Below are 20,833 nucleotides of genomic sequence, written 5' to 3'. Positions count from 1 at the left end.
AGTAGAGCAGAGTCAACATCGTTGGGGAAATACTATAATTCTCTTAGCATAGTGCTTGGAAAGCGAACTTATAATCTGATTTTGAAAATACATCCTGACATTTGAAGGATGGCTTCAAAATTCATTTCTGTGGTTTACATTTGTAAGAAAGAACCCCAGAAGTACTCAATATTACTGGCTAAGAGGGCATAAAACTTTGCATTTTAATATATAATCAGTGAGACACGCCGGAAGGATTTATATCTAGTCAAACTCAATTAGTAAATGTTGAGCACAAAGTCCATGAAATCCACAATCAATTTTTACAAAGTCAGTATTAACAATAATTTTGATGAGATACCTTGAGATTAGTCTGCTGCTGAATGTTGAGCTCATTCCAATAGGTAAGTTTAGAGAGAGTATAATATCTTCTCTAGAAATAATTCAGATATAGATACCTGAACTATTCAGCCAAAATACAAACTATGGGATATAGAGTCACACTCTTTACCAAACCTTTGACTTGATGTTTACACTGGACCACTTTACATATCCAAAACTATGTATTATTGGAAACAAGCATTTAAGTTAGAATATGATTTTAACTCATATTTGCGATATCATCATCTCTCATGGGTAGAGTTTTTCATATTTATTTCTTTACATTGCATCTCAAACCTCATTTCTTTTAACAATGTAGAGAATTGCTGCTTCCTTTTGTACAATATAGATTTGACACACTTCACATAATGTGTTCAGCTTACTGCTATGTTATATATTGCATTTGAATTGACTGCATGCGATTGCATTGTTTTTCAGTGAATAGAATTCACTGTTCTTAGAGCTGACTGATCCTTTTCTTTGTTTTTTAAACCATAGTTTATGAAATTTTCACGTTATTGTAATACCTGTAGGTTGCAAAAGAGCATTTAACACCAAGGTTAGGGTATTACCTGAGCCTGGGAACTCAAAGTCAGCCTTTGTTTCTCAAAGAATTCCTATATAACATAATGCTAGAGGTTTTTCTAAATTATTTTCTGCTCTAAACTTGTGTGGCATCGTCATTTTCTTCTCAACTGCTAATGTGTGTGAAAAATAGAGAAAACATAACTACATCTTCAAGAAATGAAAATTAAATCTGGATGTGTGGCATAGCCTTTAATAGCAGCACTTCAGAGGCAGAGGCAGAGGCAGAGGCAGGTGGATCTCTGATTCAAGGTCAACTTGGTCTACAAAGTTCCAGGACATCCAGCCACACACAGAGAAACCTATCATAGAAAAATCAGCACAATCTCATGTACTTAGAGAAGACATCATAAAATTTACTTACATTTTAAATGAACTTCAATAACAAACCTCACATTTTTCACTGATATCATTTCCCAAGGATGTATTTTTACTGGGTTAAGAAAACTAATGTCAGTTACATGGAAATATCCAAATGGTGCAGAGACTTTTCTGGAGACATTGTTTCTTTCAGGGAATGATATTTCATTCTGTGGTTTAAAAGTCTGCCTTTGTCATCTAATCAATGATTACATAAGTAAAATATCACGATCTCATTACTGAAAATATGACTTGTGTGAGAAATCATATATGTCAAATGCAGAATTCATCTAGGTCAACAGGCTTTTCCTTTGTGAATTCTGTTTTAAATTATAAAACTGGAAAACATTTGTTTCCTTATTCTGTAGTGGACACAAACTCAGTGATCCATTACAAGAAAACAACAATCAAAAATCAGAGCTGAAGAAAAGAAGAATCATATTGCTGATAACAGCATGTAAATATTAATACTAGGAGAAGAGATAACTTGGAAAGTTTCACCACAAAGAAATGATGAATGTTTGATATGATGATGTGTCAACTCTGATTTGACCATTACACAGTAGATACATGCATCAATACATAGCTTGCACCTCGTAAAACTGTTCGAGGAGATTTAATTTTTAAAAATATAAGAAAATGCTACACAGCTAAGGGCATAGCATACAGAACATTGTTATTATGGAACTTCAAGGGCTGAGCACTTGCCTAACATCCACTGTAGTCTCAAAGAAAACCAAAGCGCAAACAGCAGCAACAAACTAGGTCAACCGCTGGGACCATTGAGTTCCCTGGCAGTCTAAGCAATAAGGGAAACTGCAATTATAACAATTCAAATCTGATAATATTTTATACTAAATAAGATGTTAGGTAACTGTTTAACTCCACAATTTTACTCTTACAATTTTACTGAAAGACATGAGCCCTCTTTTTCAAGTGTTTAGATAAAAGAATAATTTTGTAGATGTAAGTCAAAAAGGAATTTAATTTGATGCTATTCAATTAAAAAGTACAACCTTCACATATGTTCCATTTTCATGTGGCTTAAAATCAAAATGGTCAATAAATGTGCATTTTTCTAATTATTTTGGTCAAACTATACAAGATGAGGAATTCTCCAGTGGTGGAAGTATACGAGTACTCACAATTTCAGGCACAAGGTGTCGCTCTTTACTTGGTGGAAAGAGTTCATTCATAGATTAGTCCGAAGAGTCCTGCGCTCCGCAAACAAAACCGACTCCATCATTCTGAATGCCGCTTTTAACGGATCCTTTAAAATTCTTGAGAATCAAGCGAAATTTCAATCTGAAGACAAGTATCTGATACAGTCAGCGAAAGGAGACATTTTGGGGGCCGATTTCATATGCAATGTTAGGTTTTCAGAGAAGGGGATCCTGCACTCCGCCACCTCTGCGCTGGTTACTTCTCCTCACTGCCTGGGAGGTAGGGAGCGGCCAGCTCTACTACTCCATCCCTGAGGAGGCCAAACACGGCACCTTCGTGGGCCGCATCGCACAGGACCTGGGGCTGGAGCTGGCGGAGCTGGTGCCCCGTCTGTTCAGGGTGGCGTCCAAGGACCGCGGGGACCTTCTGGAGGTAAATCTGCAGAATGGCATTTTGTTTGTGAATTCTCGGATCGACCGGGAGGAGCTGTGCGGGAGGAGCGCGGAGTGTAGCATCCACCTGGAGGTGATCGTGGACAGGCCGCTGCAGGTTTTCCACGTGGAGGTGGAGGTGAGGGACATTAATGACAACTCTCCAGTGTTTCCTCTTAGAGAACAAAGGCTACTTATTTCTGAATCCAAGCAACCAGACTCACGTTTTCCGCTAGAGGGAGCATCTGATGCGGACATAGGGGAGAACGCTGTATTGGTCTACAGATTAAGTCAAAACGAGTATTTCTCTTTAGAATCATCAACCAATAGTAAGCAGATTAAACGACTGTCACTTATATTAAAGAAGACTCTAGATCGGGAGAAAACTCCAGAACTTAATTTGCTATTAACAGCCACAGATGGCGGAAAACCAGAGCTCACCGGTACAGTTCAGCTTTGGGTTCGCGTCTTGGATGTTAACGACAATGATCCGGTGTTCGATCATTTAGAATACAAGGTAAGAGTAATGGAAAATGCTGCCAAGGAAACTCTTGTCATAAAGTTGAACGCCACGGATCTAGACGAAGGTGTAAACGGGCAACTGGTATACTCTTTGATGTCCATTAAGCCCACTGGGAGGCACTTATTTACTCTAGATGAAAACAGCGGAGAATTGAGGGTCAACGGCACCTTAGATTACGAAGAGAACAAGTCTTATGAAATAGAAGTGCTGGCCACGGATAAAGGAACACCTCCAATGGTAGGTCACTGTGTAGTCTTGGTAGAAATCTTAGACATCAATGACAACTCCCCTGAAGTGACACTAACTTCGCTGTCCCTTCCAGTAAGAGAAGATGCGCAGCCAAATACAGTGATTGCTTTAATTAGCATATCCGACCTAGATTCTGGTATCAATGGCCAAGTGACCTGCTCTCTTACACCCAATGTCCCCTTCAAGATCGTATCCACCTTTAAAAACTATTATTCTCTGGTATTGGACAGCAGTCTGGACCGTGAGAGGGTGTCAACCTATGATTTGGTTGTGACAGCGCGGGATGGGGGTTCACCTTCACTGTGTGCCACGGCCAGTGTGTCTGTGGAGGTGGCTGACGTGAACGACAATGCGCCTGCGTTCGCACAGCCCGAATACACCGTATTCGTGAAGGAGAACAACCCGCCCGGCGCGCACATCTTCACGGTGTCTGCGGAGGATGCAGACGCGCAGGAGAACGCGCTGGTGTCCTATTCACTGGTGGAGCGGCGGGTGGGCGAGCGCTTGCTGTCGAGCTATGTGTCTGTGCACGCGGAGAGCGGCAAGGTGTTCGCGCTGCAGCCTCTGGACCATGAGGAGCTGGAGCTGCTGCAGTTCCAGGTGAGCGCTCAGGACGCTGGTGTGCCTGCCCTGGGCAGCAATGTGACTCTGCAGGTGTTTGTGCTGGATGAGAACGACAACGCACCCACGCTTCTGCCCCACGGAGCTGTCGGACCTGGCGGGACAGTGAGCGAGCTTGTGCCTAGGTCGGTGAGTTCGGGCCATGTGGTCACCAAGGTTCGCGCAGTGGATGCGGACTCTGGTTACAATGCTTGGCTGTCATACGAACTACAACTGGGAACAGGTGGAGTACGCAGCCCCTTCCGTGTGGGTCTGTACACGGGTGAGATCAGCACGACACGTGCCCTGGATGAGGTGGACGCTCCTCGACAGACTCTATTGGTGCTGGTGAAGGACCATGGTGAGCCAGCACTGACAGCCACTGCAACTGTATTAGTGTCTCTTGTGGAAAACAGTCAGGCTCCAAAGTCCTTTTCACAGGCATCAGGGCGTGCTTCAGCCCCAGACGCATCGCTGGCGGATGTCAACGTGTATTTGATCATTGCCATCTGCGCAGTGTCCAGTCTGTTGGTGCTCACGCTGCTGCTGTATACAGCGCTGCGTTGCTCGGCTTTGCCTATTATCAATGAGGCCGCTGGGGGGCCTGGGAAGCCCATGCTGGTGTGCTCCAGTGCGGTGGGGAGCTGGTCCTACTCACAGCAGAGGCGGCAGAGGGTGTGCTCTGGGGAAGTTCTTCCCAAGACAGACCTCATGGCCTTTAGCCCCAGCCTACCTCCCAACATGGATAGAGATGAAAGGGAAAGGCAGGGGTCAGAATCAAATCACCCTGGACAGGTGAGTTTTCTACATATCCCACCTTTTTGGTAAATGTCTATAAATTCAGTTAGAATTAAGTTTTATGGGAAATATTTAATATGAATAAAGTTCGAGTGCTGTTTCAAGGAACAGCGTCTGTTAGCAAAATGCTAGATGTGTATATATACCCAGCCTTTAAATCATAAAATAGAGTGCTAATAAGTGCCCTGTTTGTTTCAAGTTTTGGTTATAAAATGCTAGAAGTCAACTGAGTGGAAATAGCCATTGTTTTACCTAAGCTAAGTCACAGCACTTCATTTCTAATTTTCAATGATGTGGCAATCATGGCAGGCTATTTAGATTTGCTTGAGTTTGTCCATTAGCAGTTCTTTGCTTTGATACTTTCACATTCTTTGATCAGTTGCTTTAAAAATGTTTGTATCAACAATGGAACCCTTGTTTCTAGCTCTGAATTGATTTACTGCCATCACATGGCTAAATATCCTCTACCACCATGGCAAAAATCATCTTCAATTTACTTGGAGACAAAAGTTCAGTCTTACATTTTAATATGCTTCTGTTATTGAAATAATTATCCATTCTTGATTTCCCATCAAAGTGCAAGAGATTTATTAAGTATTACATCCTCAAAGAAGGCTGACTTATGCTCCCAGAGTGAATGAGGCAAATAGAATTTTTCAGTCATATCACCCACACTTGTTAGTTGTCTTTTATGCTAACAACAGCTGCTCATTTGCATACTTTCCTAAATTTTATAAATTTTTTCAGAAAGGAAAATGTTAAACCTATTGATGTGCATGCATTATTTTAACCTTTTAAATTCTTGAAATTGTAAATGCCTTATCACTAATGTCTTATAAGCTTTTTCATGTAGTCTAATCAGATTGAAAGAGTTTAGCAAAGATCATTTATGCCTCTGTAATTCTTTTAGTTCTTGGATAAGTGCAGAAATAGGGAATCAGTCATGCATCTGGAGCTCATTCAAAGCATTTCCTCCTCAGTTGTATAATATACCATTTAGCGTAATATTTGGCAAGAACTCATACTGAAGACCATTCTTGGAACTTTGGTGCTGGAGACCAGCTCCAGAGCACTGGTTCTCTCTTGAAGGTAGCAGAGGAGAAAGGGCAAAGGCAGGGGCAAGACTTGATCTTGCTCAGATCCCATCCAATGACAGAGAGATCAGGATACTCTATGAAGCTTACTAAATAAATACAGAAAAGGGAGACTGCATATAAATATCTCATGAACGTCATTGAAGCTGACAGTTCCAGCCCAAAGCCTCCCCCAGACCCCAATCTGAGATGCTATTTTTCTTAGCTAAGAGTACTGAGGTCCCAGGGTCTACTGCTTTTGCTTTGGCTCCTGTAAGCCAGGGAGGCAGGGAGTGACCAGTTACACTATTTCATCCTCCTGGAGGCCAAGTTCCCTTGCGGGCTGCATCACACAGGACTTGGGGCTGCAGCTGACAGAGCTTGTGCCTTGCTCTGTTTAGGTGGGGTCCAAGAACCACGCAGACCATCTGGAGGTAATTCTGCAGAAGGGCATTTTGTTTGTCAATTCTCAGAGCGACTGGGAGGAGCTGGGCTGCTGGAGCACATGTAGCATCCACCTAGAGGTGATCGTAGACGGGCCACTGCAGGTTTTCCACGTGGAGGTCTAGGCCATTGAGGAAGTTAGAGAAAGTGAACAAAAAGTGGTTCTTTCTTTTTTTTTAAAAAACATTTTAAACGATTTATTTATTTTTATGGACCTTAATGCTTTGCTTGCATGTATGTGAGAGTGTCAGATTCCCTGGAACAGACAGTTGTGAGTTGTTATGTGGGTGCCCCGATTCTCTGGAAGAGCTGCCAGTGCTCTTTATCACCGATACGTCTCTCCAGATCATAAAAAGAGCTTATTTCTGAATCTCTACCTCTGGATGCTCAACTTCCTCTGCAGGGTGTTTCTGATGCTGATATTGGTGTACATTGTCTAACCTATCCATATGTTCAATTTGAATGAGCATTTCATATTTAAAATAATGATGAAAAATATAAAAGCATATCTCTAGTACTGATTCTTGAGAGGATATATCAGAATTCCTTTATTGTTAACAGTTATTAGTGGCAGTAAACCAGAGCTAACAGAATCTACTCAGATTAAAATAACCATCTGGGCAGTAGTGGTCCATGTCTTTAATCTCGGCACTCGGTAGGCAAAGGCAGGTAGATCTCTAAATTTCAGAACAGCCACGGCTATACAGAGAAACCCAGTCTCAAACAGCAAAAAATAAAACAAAACAAAATAATGCTATTTGGATATGAATGGCAATACAACTAAGTTTGATAAATTCTCTTTTAAAGTAGCCTTCTTTGAAAATCTTCAAAATGACATCGCTATAATTCAACTACATTCTTCTGATCTAGATGAAAGCCAGAATAGAAATATCCTGTGCTTCTAAATGATTCTGCTTACTAGTACAGTGTCTGGTCTGTTGGTAGTCTTGATGCTGCTGTCCATACCATTCAGGTGCTCTGCTGGGCCCGGGAAGCTCAGACTGGTGTGGTTCAGTGCAGTGGGCTGCAGGTCGAATCGGCTAGAGAGGACACAACTATTGTGTTGTGGAGTGGCCCCAATTTTATTTGGACCACATGGCCTTCGGCCCCAACCTGCCTCAGTGTCTAGAAGATTGTTTAAATCCTTCGGTGGAAGTAAGTTGTTGATAGCACTTCAGTATTTTTGCTTTTGTTAATAACTAACTAGTCTTTAGGCTGGAACTACATCTTTGTTTTCTTAATTTTCATTCTAATTTTATCTTTCGAACCACTGATTGATTGTCTTAGATTCTCTGGTTTGGTCATAGTTATTTCATATGGCATGTATTGGGGATTTTAGACCATTAGGGATTTTTGGATCACTTGTTTTCTTTTTCTTGTTAGTTTTCAATGATTAGCTTTGAAAATAATAGTATATTAGTTTAAAACCTGGTCAGTTGTTTCATAATTCATATGTTTCAAAATTTAGTCAGAATTACAGACTTAAAATATTCTTATAATATTACAAGAATAGGTCAAAGAGTTTTAAAAATATATTTTTGAATAGATTCCTCAATTGATCTTCCAATGTTTGGAAAGTAACCTCATCAATCACCATACTAAGTTTTGTACAATCCAGATATTAAAATATTACATTACAAGTGTAATAGTGGCGATAGTAAGATATGGCTTGTATTTGATTGTAAGATTAATAATTTTGTCATTTTTCAAGTGGAGTGGCAATCATTTTATTTGTGTGCATGCACATGTGTGTATGTGCACATGGGTGTGAAAACCAGAGGTCAGTGTGTTTTCTTCAACTGTGTTTCAAATGAAGTTCTCACTGAACCTGGTGCTTACTGATTCAGCTGGACTCACTGGCCCCAGGGATCCTTCTGCTTCTACCATCATAGTGGACCATCATAGTGCTTGCTTGGCTTTTTCTTGGTTTCTGGTGATCCAAACTCAGGTTCTCATGCTTGGGCAACAAACCCTTTGAGCCATCTCCTTAGCTCATTCTTCCACTACTTTTTCAAAGCGAGGTTGACATTATACCTTTCTTAAACACATATAGTAAAATCATTTGTGAATTTAAAAATTCTTAAATATCGCCCAAAGAAGGCCTGTCTTATCATAGTTTATTTGATTATTTTCTTTCTATGTTGGCACATAAACATTGAAAAAAAAGAAATTAACATGTATGCCTACCAAAATAATTTTCTTCAATATTACTTTTCACTTTTCAGCCTGTCTCTTGGTGACTTTCTGATTAATGAATGACCCGTTTCAATCTTGTAAAACATAAGTATAAACCTTATTCTATACTAGCTCTTCTATTAACATCTTTAATTGAGATTATCTTAATTATCAGGTGCTAATATCTATGGTGCAGATACAACCATCATTCACATCTTACTGATGAGAAAACCTGACACTGAAGTCACAGAGGTTGTGTGACCCGTTTAAACCTCATTTTGGAGGATTCCAACCTCATGGTGATATATTGATCTTGCACCCATATTCGCTGAATTTTCTGAACTACAACTTACATTTGAAATTTCCTTCCACAAAAATATACAGAACTTGTTTTTGACCAGAAAGCAAAACTCCCTATCCTTCAATGTGATGTTAAAGGCTTTAAATTTTCCTAGCTTTTGCCTACTCTTTCATAAACTTTTATTTTAGGATCAGGAATACATTACAAGTTCAATCATTAATATTTGATTATTGTATGATGTTGATGTATTGTCTAGGCAGTCTGTGCCATTTAGAAGAGGGATTGAGCACTGGAGTTTGGGCAACATTTTCTTCAGGAATATCTTAAATGATAGATAACATTTCAAAGGATAAACAGTAAGGTTTCACGGGTGGAAGATAACTATGAATAAAAGAATGCTCTTTGAAGAATGGGAACTTGAAAGATCAGGCACGGGAAGATTATGAAAGCAGGGAAGCATATACAGGATCTTCTATGAATACTTAGGTATCAAGCAAATGGAGATTCTCTTTCCCCCAAGACAGGGTTTCTTTATGTAGTTCTTGTCATGTCCTGGAACTTAATAGCCAAGGCTGGCCTTGATTTTAGAAGTCTGCGGGCCTTCGAGTGTTGGTGCTAAAGGCAACCACACCCTGCTGAACAATGAAGATTTAAATAACTGTAGTAGAAAAGAATCAAGTCGAGGGAAACATACTAGAGAGAAGCTTTCAGGCGTAGGACTCAAGATGAATGATAAAGCCAGGTGTGGCAGCACACAACTTTAACCCCAGAATTCTGGAAGCTGAGGCAAAAGGGTCTGTGTGAGGTCAACGTCAGCCTGGTCTCCATATTGAGCTCCAGAACAGACAGGACTACACAGAGAGACCATGTCTCAAAAATGTATAAATGATAAGAGGAAGGCAAAATGAAGTAGAATAAGGTAGGAAAGACCAATTATTGCATACGGATTGATTGATTTATTTAGTGATTGACTTACTTAAAGCACTGCTTGTACTGCATATTTGCCAAGCATGGCTTTATTTGCTGCTTGGAAGAGAATGTCCTGAAGAAATAGCTGAAACATGTCATTGTCCTTCACAATCTGTTGCCTGCCATGTATGCCTCTGTAAACTCTCATTTTCTTGCTTGCCCCACGTTGTGAGTTTAAGGTATAAAATGAGAATGCAGACTGGACCTGTGACCTAAGCCTTTCAGAAGCTATGTACTCTATTCTGACACTAGTGACATTTCCTGTCATAGGTGTTGAGGGCTCACGAAAGAAAGACTTCCACAACAAAAATGTAGTGGTATCTATTCTTTTTTAAGTTTGATGTACTAAGAGGGTAAATTACTGATATGCATTTGAGCATGTAGGGAGTGGGAGAGACACTTATGAACCTGTCACGTTTGAGGTACTAGAATAGTATCATGATTTGGAACATGGATCTAGAACTCAGAGGGTGTTATACACACATTGAGGAATAATTGCTTCTCAAAAATATAAGTCCATGAAAAGACAAAGTCACCAAGAGACAGGCTGAAAAGCGAAAAGCAGTATTGAAGAAAATGATTTTGGTAGGCATACATGTTAATTTCTATTTTTTCAAAATCACTTTTCTTTGGATTTTTTAATTTACATTTCAAATGTTATCCCCTTTCCCGGTTTCCCATCTATAAACCCTTATCCCATCCTCTCCCTCTTCTCTGAGGGTGTTTCCCCACCCATCCACCCACTCCTTCCCACCTCCCTGCCCTGACATTCCCTTACACTGGGGGTGGGGGAGTCAAGCCTTGGCTTCTTCTCCCATTGGTGCCCAACAAGTCCATCCTCTGTTACATATGCAGCTGGAGCCATGGGTCTGTCCACATGTACTCTTTGGGTGGTGGTTTAGTCCCTGGGAGCTCTGGTTGGTTGGTATTGTAGTTCTTACGGGGTTGCAAACCCATTCAGCTTCTTCAATCCTATCTCTAAGTCCTCCACTGGGGACCCTGTTCTTTGCTCAGTGGTTGACTATGAGCATTAGGTAGGCATATACGTTAATTTCTGAGGCTACTATAAGAAATGATCAAAGACTGGGATCAGACATTTGCTTGTCTCACATTTTTTGAGGCCAGAAGTCCAAAATGATGACATAAAGCACTGTAAGAGTCAAGGGACTATTTCCTTTACACACATGCTACAAATAATAGAGCAGGAGAGAATAAAACCTATTCTTTGCTTCTGTTAGTTTCTGATGGTTGTTGGCATTCCTTGACTTGTGATTACATCACATTCAATTTCTGTCTTTATAGTCACAGTGCTTTCTCTTCATGTCTTCTCATCAGATTTCGTTTGATAAGAGCATATGTAATGACATTTAGGACTGACTTGGATTCTGCAGAATAAATTATTCTTAATTTAGTCACATTGGTTTAGTATATAAAGTTATATTCATGAATCTTAAGATGTGGGTACATCTTTTGAGGTGCCACTATTCAAGCTTCTATGGCAAGCTTAGAAAGACAGAAAGTAGGTAATGTCTCTGCTGTGGAGGCTGGGTCCTAGAAGGCCATGGGAGATTAAGAAAAACAGACACAAAATAGAAGCCAAGCTGGGACTGGTTGGGTTGTATGCATGGATGGAGACATAGCAGCCTCCCCTACCACTCAATCACTTTTATTATATACTAGGAAAAGAAAAGAGTAGCCAGCTTATCTTAATAAAGAATCTTATGGGGGTGATGGTGAATATTCAGTTTTGTGGAGCAAGGAAACTGTGAGTAGAGCCTTCTGCATGGCTGTCCTCTTAAAGGTCACCTGTTACACAATCATCCTGCTTCAGCAAACATTGCGGTCTCAGGCATGAAGTAGGGCATGCCACTCCTTTAGGCTTTTATTTTTCAAATCCTACTTTAATAAGTGTGGTTAAATGCTTTAACCTCCCTTCTAGCTACCATCCTCCAGAGGCAGTGCAAAGGAAAGGTTGGTACGGCAAAGGAAGGTGTAGAGCTGTTAGGAAATAGTTATTTGGTGTGAATCCAGTCTGTGTTGTCAGGCTATCAGCAGTTCAGTTCACATGAATTAGCAGCAGCAGTTTGATCCACTTGCAAACACCATTCATGAATCAACAAAGGCAGTTTGATCCAGAAGAAACTTCCAGGCCCTGCCAAATGGCCTGAGTCTGTCAAAGTGGCAAGTAGCTGCCAGAACACTACCAAAAGTTCTTTGATGCATTTCTCTCTGCATAGTCATGACAGACGATGACCAGCAATCTGTGGCAAGGCGAACAAATACCACACAGTATTGTCCCTTGTCTGTTGAGTTACACTTGTACTCTTTCCAAAGTGTTCTCTCAAGCGTCTACTCTAGCAAAACATCACATGCCCCCTTTCCATGCTGCTTCTAGAGAAACACCATCTATTCATTCTCAGCAAAATATCCCCCCACATGTCTGCTTCAGCACAAACATCCTCTCATAAGACAGTTTCCAGAAAAACATCCCACAACACAACTGAGTCTCCAAAGAAACTAGAAATTCCCACTTCAAACTCCCTTAGTTGTGAGACCTGTTACACATGGCTTTGCTTATGTCAAGAATGCACACTCAGGACTACAGCCATTCTCCACAAGGTAACCAAGGTGGAGAATCAGAGTGTGAAGTATCAAGTAAACATTAAGAATGAGATGAAAAAATATTTTTTCCGGAAGTTAAAGGTGTTTGAATATCTTAGTCGTGTGAAGAAAGGAAGCAAGCAAAAGAGGAGGCACCAGGGATAAGACAGACAGCACAGAAATGGAGATGGAGTTAATAAGGTTAAATGGAGGGAGTCACCTATTTTTCCCCCCAGAGAATAGGGTCAGCCTAAATGGGGAGAGATGGCAAAGTAGTTAAAGGCTTGCTACTCTTCTAGAGCATCTGTGGCGTTTGACAGTGTAACTCAAGTTCCAGAGAACTCAACACCCTTTTCTGGCCTCCATAGATACCAGACATGCACATGGTCATGTGCACACATGAAGACAAAATATACTAATAAGATAAAAAAATTAAAAGAAGAGTAGGCAAAATAAGTAAGAAAAGAGCCCTCCATTTCATGTTTTGAGATGTATCTTAGTGGGAAAACCATCAAGTCACATGATGGGAGTAACTTTGAGAAATTGAGAGAAGAAAAATATGAAAAATGCCTACAGGTAAGAGGGATGCATCCACGAGAGTGTCCAATTGATGTATAGGGGAATGCAAATATCTATTGTCACTGTGGATAATAAACCACATTATACCAAAGATCAATAGGACAAATTGATGTTTGTCAAATAGTCAACTGTGTTGGACGTTGAAGAGAATGTTTGAGACGATAAGTGATTCTAGGGTATCTTAAAGGGCATACTGCAAATGGTTGACTTATGTCGAGGGATAAGTGAGTCAATATGTGTGCATTCTGGTAGACAGGAAGCATAAGAAAGACTTAAGGGACTACGTTATCACAAGGTTAATGCATGCAGTAGAAATAGAGGAACAGGAGAAGATCGTATGGGTGAGAGAATACAATATTCCACATGGATTTCAGAAGGGGAATAGAGGTACAGAAATGAACCCAATCATCTTTTCTTATAGAGTTGTTCACAGACTACTGAATGTAGTAACTGTATATACAACTTATAACATAATAGTGGGGTCATATATAATTTACATGTACTTTAAGAATTATGTGTTTATGTATTTTATGTGTATGAGTGCTTTGTCTGCATCTGTGCCTACACACCAGAAGAGGGCATAAGATCCCATCATAGACGGTAATAAACAACTACTTGTCTGCCAGGAATTGAACGTGGGACCTCTAGAAGGGCAGCCAGTGCTCGTAACTCCATCTCTCAAGCCCCTACATTTATAGTATATAAAAATATCTTTTTATTGTACTGTTTGGCCTGAAACTTTTTGACTTTGCAGCTATAGTAACAGATAACAGTAATATTCTTTTGCGAATGACATATTGGCATTAGTGTGTTGTTACTATCATGTATTTGGAAAACTCAGAGTTAAACAGTACCAAGGCTTTTCTTACTGATGATGAAATGAATTCATATTAGGGGGGAAAGCAAGTTTAAACCACTGATAGTAGTTTAAATTATACTAAATAACAGGATGGTATTTCTTGGTATGTTTTCTACAAGGTGAACTGAAAACATAAAATCATTGGTTTATATAGACCGTCCTGTACCCATGAAAACATATTACACATAGACACATTCTTTAAAATACAAACATTGTATCCACTCTTGGAACTTATGGACAGTGTGTATTGTTTGAAATCTACTATATAACTGCTCATCTCCCACTTCATGTGTTTTATGTGATCACCATGTTTCCATTTGGAATTAGTGGCGATAAATGGGAGAATGTCTTGAAAATATTATAGGGAAAGAACATTACTAACAAAACCTGCATGGCTATGAGAACTAGAGATCTACCACAACAAAGCCAAATGTACGTTCTCTAATTAAAAAGTTTACACACACACAGACACACACAGAAACACACACACAGCGCAAGACATTAATTAACACATAATGCTTAAAATAAACAATTTACTGTTCCTGGATATCAAATATTTAACTCACACATACATACTTGCAATGGAAAATTCAGAAAATGCGAAGGAATAAAGGCTTATCAGTGGAAAATATGAAGACTGGTGACGGCTACACTTACACACTCATGCCTCATGATGTCGCTCTTCACTGCGAACTTTTTTCCCTCCAAAGAAAGTCACTTCCTTCAGAGAACTCGCTGTGAATTCTCTAGTCCTAGGACGTCTTCAAAACAGCTTTTGAGAGGCAGTTTCAGGTAAGGTATTCTGTATATTGTAGCTACCACCGCATCTTTCTGCGCGTGTACCATGCTATTATTCTCGCAAAGCGGCCCAGGATCCCGGTGCCTCCTGCTCTCTTTCCTGCTCTTCACAGCCTGGGAAGCAGGGAGCGGCCAGCTCCACTACTCCATCCCTGAGGAGGCCAAACACGGCACCTTCGTGGGCCGCATCGCACAGGACCTGGGGCTGGAGCTGACGGAGCTGGTGCCCCGTCTGTTCAGGGTGGCGTCCAAGGACCGCGGGGACCTTCTGGAGGTAAATCTGCAGAATGGCATTTTGTTTGTGAATTCTCGGATCGACCGGGAGGAGCTGTGCGGACGGAGCGCGGAGTGCAGCATCCACCTGGAGGTGATCGTGGACCGTCCGCTGCAGGTTTTCCACGTGGAGGTGGAGGTGAAGGACATTAACGACAACCCGCCCGTGTTCCCCGAAACCAACAAAAACATTGTGATTGCAGAGTCGAGACCTCCAGAAACTAGATTTCCACTAGATGGCGCATCCGATGCAGATATTGGAATCAATTCCGCCTTGACCTACCGATTGGATCCCAGTGATTATTTTGCTTTGGCCACGCAAAACAATCGTGAGCGACCTTCTTCATTATCTCTCGTGTTAAAGAAATCATTAGACAGAGAAGAAATTCAGGAACATAGTTTATTACTAACAGCTAGTGACGGAGGCAAACCGGAACTGACTGGCACAGTTCAGCTGCTGATCACCATCCTTGACGTGAACGACAATGCTCCAGAGTTTGATAGGTTCGTTTATAGAGTTAGAGTGTTAGAGGATGTATTTAATGGAACATTGGTGATTAACTTAAACGCCACAGATCCCGACCAGGGTACAAATGGAGATATAATCTACTCCTTCAGGCGGCCTGTATCCCCTGCGGTAGTGCATGCATTTAATATAGATCCCAACAGCGGAGAAGTTAGGACAAAAGGCCTACTGGATTTTGAAGAAATTAAACTGTATGAAATACCCGTGGAGGCAGTGGATAAAGGGAATATCCCAATGACAGGCCATTGTACCCTTCTGGTGGAAGTACTAGATGTAAACGACAATGCACCAGAGGTCACGATCACTTCCCTGTCACTACCAGTCAGAGAAGATGCTCAGCCAAGCACTGTCATAGCTCTGGTCAGCGTGTCTGACCGAGACTCTGGTGACAACGGGCAGGTGACTTGTTCATTGACACCGCACCTTCCCTTCAAGCTGGTGTCCACTTTCAAGAATTACTATTCATTAGTGTTGGACAGCGCCCTGGACCGTGAGACCACCGCTGACTATAAGGTGGTGGTGACAGCCCGAGACGGGGGCTCACCCTCTCTGTGGGCCACGGCCAGCGTGTCCGTTGAGGTGGCTGACGTGAACGACAACGTGCCTGTTTTCGCGCAGCCCGAATACACGGTGTTTGTGAAGGAGAACAACCCGCCTGGCGCGCACATCTTTACGGTGTCTGCGGTGGACACAGATGCTCAGGAGAACGCGCTGGTGTCCTACTCGCTAGTGGAGCGGAGGGTAGGCGAGCGCTTGTTGTCAAGCTATGTGTCTGTGCACGCTGAAAGCGGCAAGGTATTTGCTCTGCAGCCTCTGGACCATGAGGAGCTGGAGCTGCTGCAGTTCCAGGTGAGCGCGCGGGATGCTGGTGTGCCAGCCCTGGGCAGCAATGTGACTCTGCAGGTGTTTGTGCTGGATGAGAATGACAATGTTCCCACGCTGCTGCCTCACAGAGCTGTCGGAGCTGGGGGGGCAGTGAGTGAGCTTGTGCCTAGGTCAGTGGGTTCAGGGCATGTAGTGGCGAAGGTGCGCGCAGTAGATGCGGACTCTGGTTACAATGCGTGGCTGTCTTATGAGCTGCAGTTGGCAGCAGGGGCCATGAGCAGTCCGTTCCGCGTGGGTCTATACACGGGCGAGATCAGCACGACGCGTGCCCTAGATGAAGCAGATGCACCTCGCCAGCGTCTGTTGGTGTTGGTGAAGGACCACGGCGAGCCCGCGCTAACCGCCACAGCCACTGTGCTGGTGTCTCTGGTGGAGAATGGCCAGGCACCCAAGATATCTTCCCTTGCTTCCGAGAGCATAGCATCTTCGGAGGCGTCTCTGGTGACTGTCAACGTGTACCTGATCATTGCTATTTGCGCGGTGTCCAGCCTGTTGGTGCTCACGCTACTGCTTTACACTGCACTGCGCTGCTCAGCAAGGCCCATTAATGGAGCCTGTGTTCCAGGGAAGCCCATGCTCGTGTGCTCAAGCGCAGTGGGTAGCTGGTCCTACTCGCAGCAAAGGCGACAGAGGGTGTGCTCTGGAGAGGGCCCACCTAAGACTGATCTTATGGCCTTCAGTCCCAGTCTCCCTCCTGTGCTAGGCTCTGCAGAGGATACATGTCAGAGAGAAAGGCAGGTAGAACATTTGAAAGAGGTAAGTTCATAATATAAAGCATCGTGTCTAACAGTTGTTCCTTCATGATATCCTTTCTCTCAATCATTTCATTAATTTAGTTAAAAAATTTCTCATCCTTGCCGTCTTTGACAATTTTTTTTATTGACATTGGTTTGGTAATTCACTAATGAAATATTGTCAGAAAATGTAGTAAAGTGTCCCAAACTGGGAAAAAATGTTCTTGTGTTCCTTTTTTTTTGTACTCCTAATAGCTTGGGCATGTTTGTTTTGTATTTAGCATTTTAAATAAAACCAATGCATGGACTGGAACCATTTTACAAGATATTATAGTGAGGCTCAATTTTAAAATGTAGCCTTAATGTATACCTACATACATAGGTTATTTTTAAACAGCTCATAACTCCTTAATTCTAAATGACCCTTTTTCTTGAGTTAGGGTCTAGTCAGGGAGCTTAAGTCGGGCTCCAACTTACTATTTTATTATACTTTTAAAAAACTTTTCTAGTTATTTTAGCTTTTTAAAAAATGGAACTTACTTTATCTCTAGTTTTTTCCTTTTTATTCTTTTCTTTTCCTTTGTTCTTTCATATATTATACCCTGGCTGCAGTTTTTCTTCCCTGCCTTCCCCCATGGACTCCTTTAGATTCTTCTGTCTATGCTCCGGAGTGGAGTGTTTGGGATTTCAGGTGCAGTACGTCACACCTGGTTACAAGTGAAATTTGTTTGTTTGCTTATTTATTTATTTATTTGATTTGTTATTTACTTATTTAATTGTACAAATCCTCATGTCAAGGTTAGATGAGGCAACCCAGTAGGCAGAAAAGGGTTCCAAGAGCAGGCAAAGGAGTCAGAGATACCTTCCCACTCCCACTGTTAGGAGTATCACAAGAAGACAAAGCTATCTAACAATAGCATATGTAGAGGACCTAGCTTGGACCCATACAGGATCTGTGACAATTGCTTCAGTCTCCGTGATACCCTCTGAGCCCTGCCTAGTTGATTCTGCTATGTTCTCATGGTGTTATTGACCCATCTAGCTCCTACAATCCTTCCCCACTGCTTCTTCAGGGTTCCTATGGCTCTGTCTAATGTTTGAACTCTGGATCTGATCTCATCAATTGCTCTGATGACAATGGGACTAGGGATTAATCTATGAGTATAGCAGAATATCATTAGTAATCATTTTATTCATATTTTTCAGTCATGTTAACTCTGTCCTGGATCTCTGGGAAGTACAGTCTTTGATTCTTGGTCATCCAGGCAATGTTAGGTGTGGGTTCCCTCTCATAGCATGAGAGGGACCTTAAGTCAGACCATTGGTTGGCCATTTCCACAAGTTCTGCGCCACCAGCACATCTTGCAGCAGGACACATTGTAGGTCAAGGGTTTTGTCGATTGGGTTGGTATCCCAGTTCTACTGCTGGAAGCCTTGCCTGACTATAAAAGATGGCTGGTTCAGTCTGCATATTCCCCATTACCACAAGTCTTTGCTAGGGTCATTTTCATTAGATTCCAGGGAGCTTCTACTGCACTGGGTTTCAACATTCCCCACCCCAGTGTCCTCCACTTCCAGTTGTCTCTCCCAGTACTCTTCCCCTCCCCGCCACTCACCGATCCCTCCTGTTCCCATTCCTACTTGCCCCAAGTCCACCTGAAAATTCTATTTTATTCCCATTTATCAAGACTATCCATACCTCCCTTTTGAGCCCTCCTTGTTAGTTAGCCTCCCCGAGGCTGTGAATCGTAGCACAATTATTATTTACTTTATAGCTAATGGCTATAAAGTAAGCGAGTATTGCCATTACCTTGTTTGTCCTTCTGAGTCTGGGTTACCTCCCTCAGGATGACTTTTTTAAAAAGTTCTATCCATTTGCTTGCAAATTTCATGATGTTATTTTTTTTTAACAGCTGAGTAATAGTCCAGTGTGTAATGTACTACATTTTCTTCATTCATTCTTTAGGTTGTTTCCAGTTTCCAGTTATAAATAAAGCTGCTATGAACATAGTTTAGCAAATATCCTTGTGGTAGAATGAAACATCCCTTGGATATATGCCTAAATGTAGTATAACTGGGTCTTGGGGTAGATTTTCTTAGTGGTTGTACAAGTTTCCACTTCCACTAGCAATGGAGAACTGTTCTCCTTGTTCCACATCCTCTGTTTCCTGTGTTTTTGACTTCAGACATTCCGATAGGTAGAAGATGGAATCTCATGTAGTTTTGATTTGCATTTCACTAACAATCAAAAATTCTGAACATTTAAGTATTTCTCAGTCATATAAGATTTTTCTGTTGAAAATTCTCTGCACTTCATTTTTAAAATTAGATTATTTGGTTTGTTGATGTTTAGTTTCTTGAATTCTTTGTATATTTTGGATATCTGCTCTCTGTCAGATGTGGAGTTGATCAAGAACCTTCCCCTTTTGTAGGCTGCCATTTTGTCCTATTGACAGTGTCCTTTGCCTTGCTTTTCATTATTCACTCGTTGGTCTTATTGCCTGTGCTATTGGTGTTCTGTTCAGGAAATTGTTCCCTGTGTCAATGCACTCAGGGCTAGCCTGCACTTTCTATTCTATTAAGTTCAGTTTGTCTAGCTTATATGGAGGTCTTTGATCCAATTTGACTTGAGTTTTATGCATTTTTCTATATATTGAGATCCAGTTAGACCAGCACCATTTTTTAAAGATGCTTTCACTTTTCCATTGTGTATGACTGGCTTCTTTATTAAAAATCTATTACATTTATCAACCTGTCTGTTTTCATGTTAATACCATGCACTTTTTATTACTATACCTCTCTGTAGTAGAACTCGAAATCAGGGATGATGATACCTCTGGAATTCTTTTATTGTATAGGATTGTTTACATCACCTGGGTTTTATGAAGTTCAGTTTATCTGGCTTAAATTGAGGTCTTTCATCCATTTTGACTTGAGTTTCACGTTAGATGATAGATATGGATCCATATGCATTTTTTACATGTTGAGCTCCAGTTATGGATTTTTTCACATGAAGCTGAGTATTGCCTTTCAAAGTCTGTAAAGAATTGTGTGAGTTTTTGATGAGGAGTGCATTGAATTTATAGATTGCTATAAGTTGGGCATTTTATTATGTTAATTTTACTGATCTATGAGCATGGGAGATCTTTTCATCTTCTGAAATTTTCTTCAATTTTGTTTTTCAAAGACTTGAAGGTTTTGTTATAGAAGTCTTTCATTTGCTTGGTTAGAGTTACACCAAGATATTTTATATTATTGGCAGCTCAGGATGGCCACTGAATTTTTTGTTAGTCTTTATCCAGCCATCCCTTAATTGTGCTTATCAGTGGTAGGTGTTTTCTGGTAGGGTTTTTGGGGATGCTTTTGTATACTATCATAGAATCTGCAAATAATGATATTTTGACTTCTTTCTTTCCATTTGTATCCCTTTGATCTCCTTCAGTTGTCTGATTGCTCTATCTAGAACTTTAAGTACTATATTGAATAGATATAAAGTCTTGTCTTGCTCCAAATTTTAGTGAAATTGCTTTGAATATCTCTCCACTT

At 41.2% G+C, this 20,833-nt stretch overlaps 2 protein-coding genes across 2 annotated transcripts; both read left to right on the top strand.

Annotated features, from left to right (window-relative positions):
• Positions 1-1,790: 1,790 nt before the first annotated feature.
• LOC116884507 (protocadherin alpha-11-like) lies at positions 1,791-5,178 on the top strand. Its single transcript, XM_032885635.1, has one exon. It carries the CDS (start codon positions 2,674-2,676, stop codon positions 5,098-5,100), a length of 2,427 nt encoding a protein of 808 aa, XP_032741526.1. The 5' UTR covers positions 1,791-2,673; the 3' UTR covers positions 5,101-5,178.
• Positions 5,179-13,336: 8,158 nt separating this feature from the next.
• Positions 13,337-18,015, top strand: LOC116884732 (protocadherin alpha-13-like). The gene has a single exon (XM_032885946.1). The coding sequence runs from the start codon at positions 14,916-14,918 to the stop codon at positions 17,319-17,321; it is 2,406 nt and encodes an 801-aa protein (XP_032741837.1). The 5' UTR covers positions 13,337-14,915; the 3' UTR covers positions 17,322-18,015.
• Positions 18,016-20,833: the final 2,818 nt, after the last annotated feature.

This window comes from Rattus rattus, chromosome 15, assembly GCF_011064425.1.
Source record: "Rattus rattus isolate New Zealand chromosome 15, Rrattus_CSIRO_v1, whole genome shotgun sequence".
In the NCBI taxonomy this organism is placed as follows: Eukaryota; Metazoa; Chordata; class Mammalia; order Rodentia; family Muridae; genus Rattus; species Rattus rattus.
Note: the sequence above shows the minus strand (reverse complement) of the source record. Positions and strands in the feature narration are given on the sequence as shown.

What these genes read in the sequence shown, in the direction of transcription:
- LOC116884732 (XM_032885946.1), top strand. Translation starts at nt 14,916, where the DNA reads ATGCTATTATTCTCGCAAAGCGGCCCAGGATCCCGGTGCCTCCTGCTC.
- LOC116884507 (XM_032885635.1), top strand. Translation starts at nt 2,674, where the DNA reads ATGTTAGGTTTTCAGAGAAGGGGATCCTGCACTCCGCCACCTCTGCGC.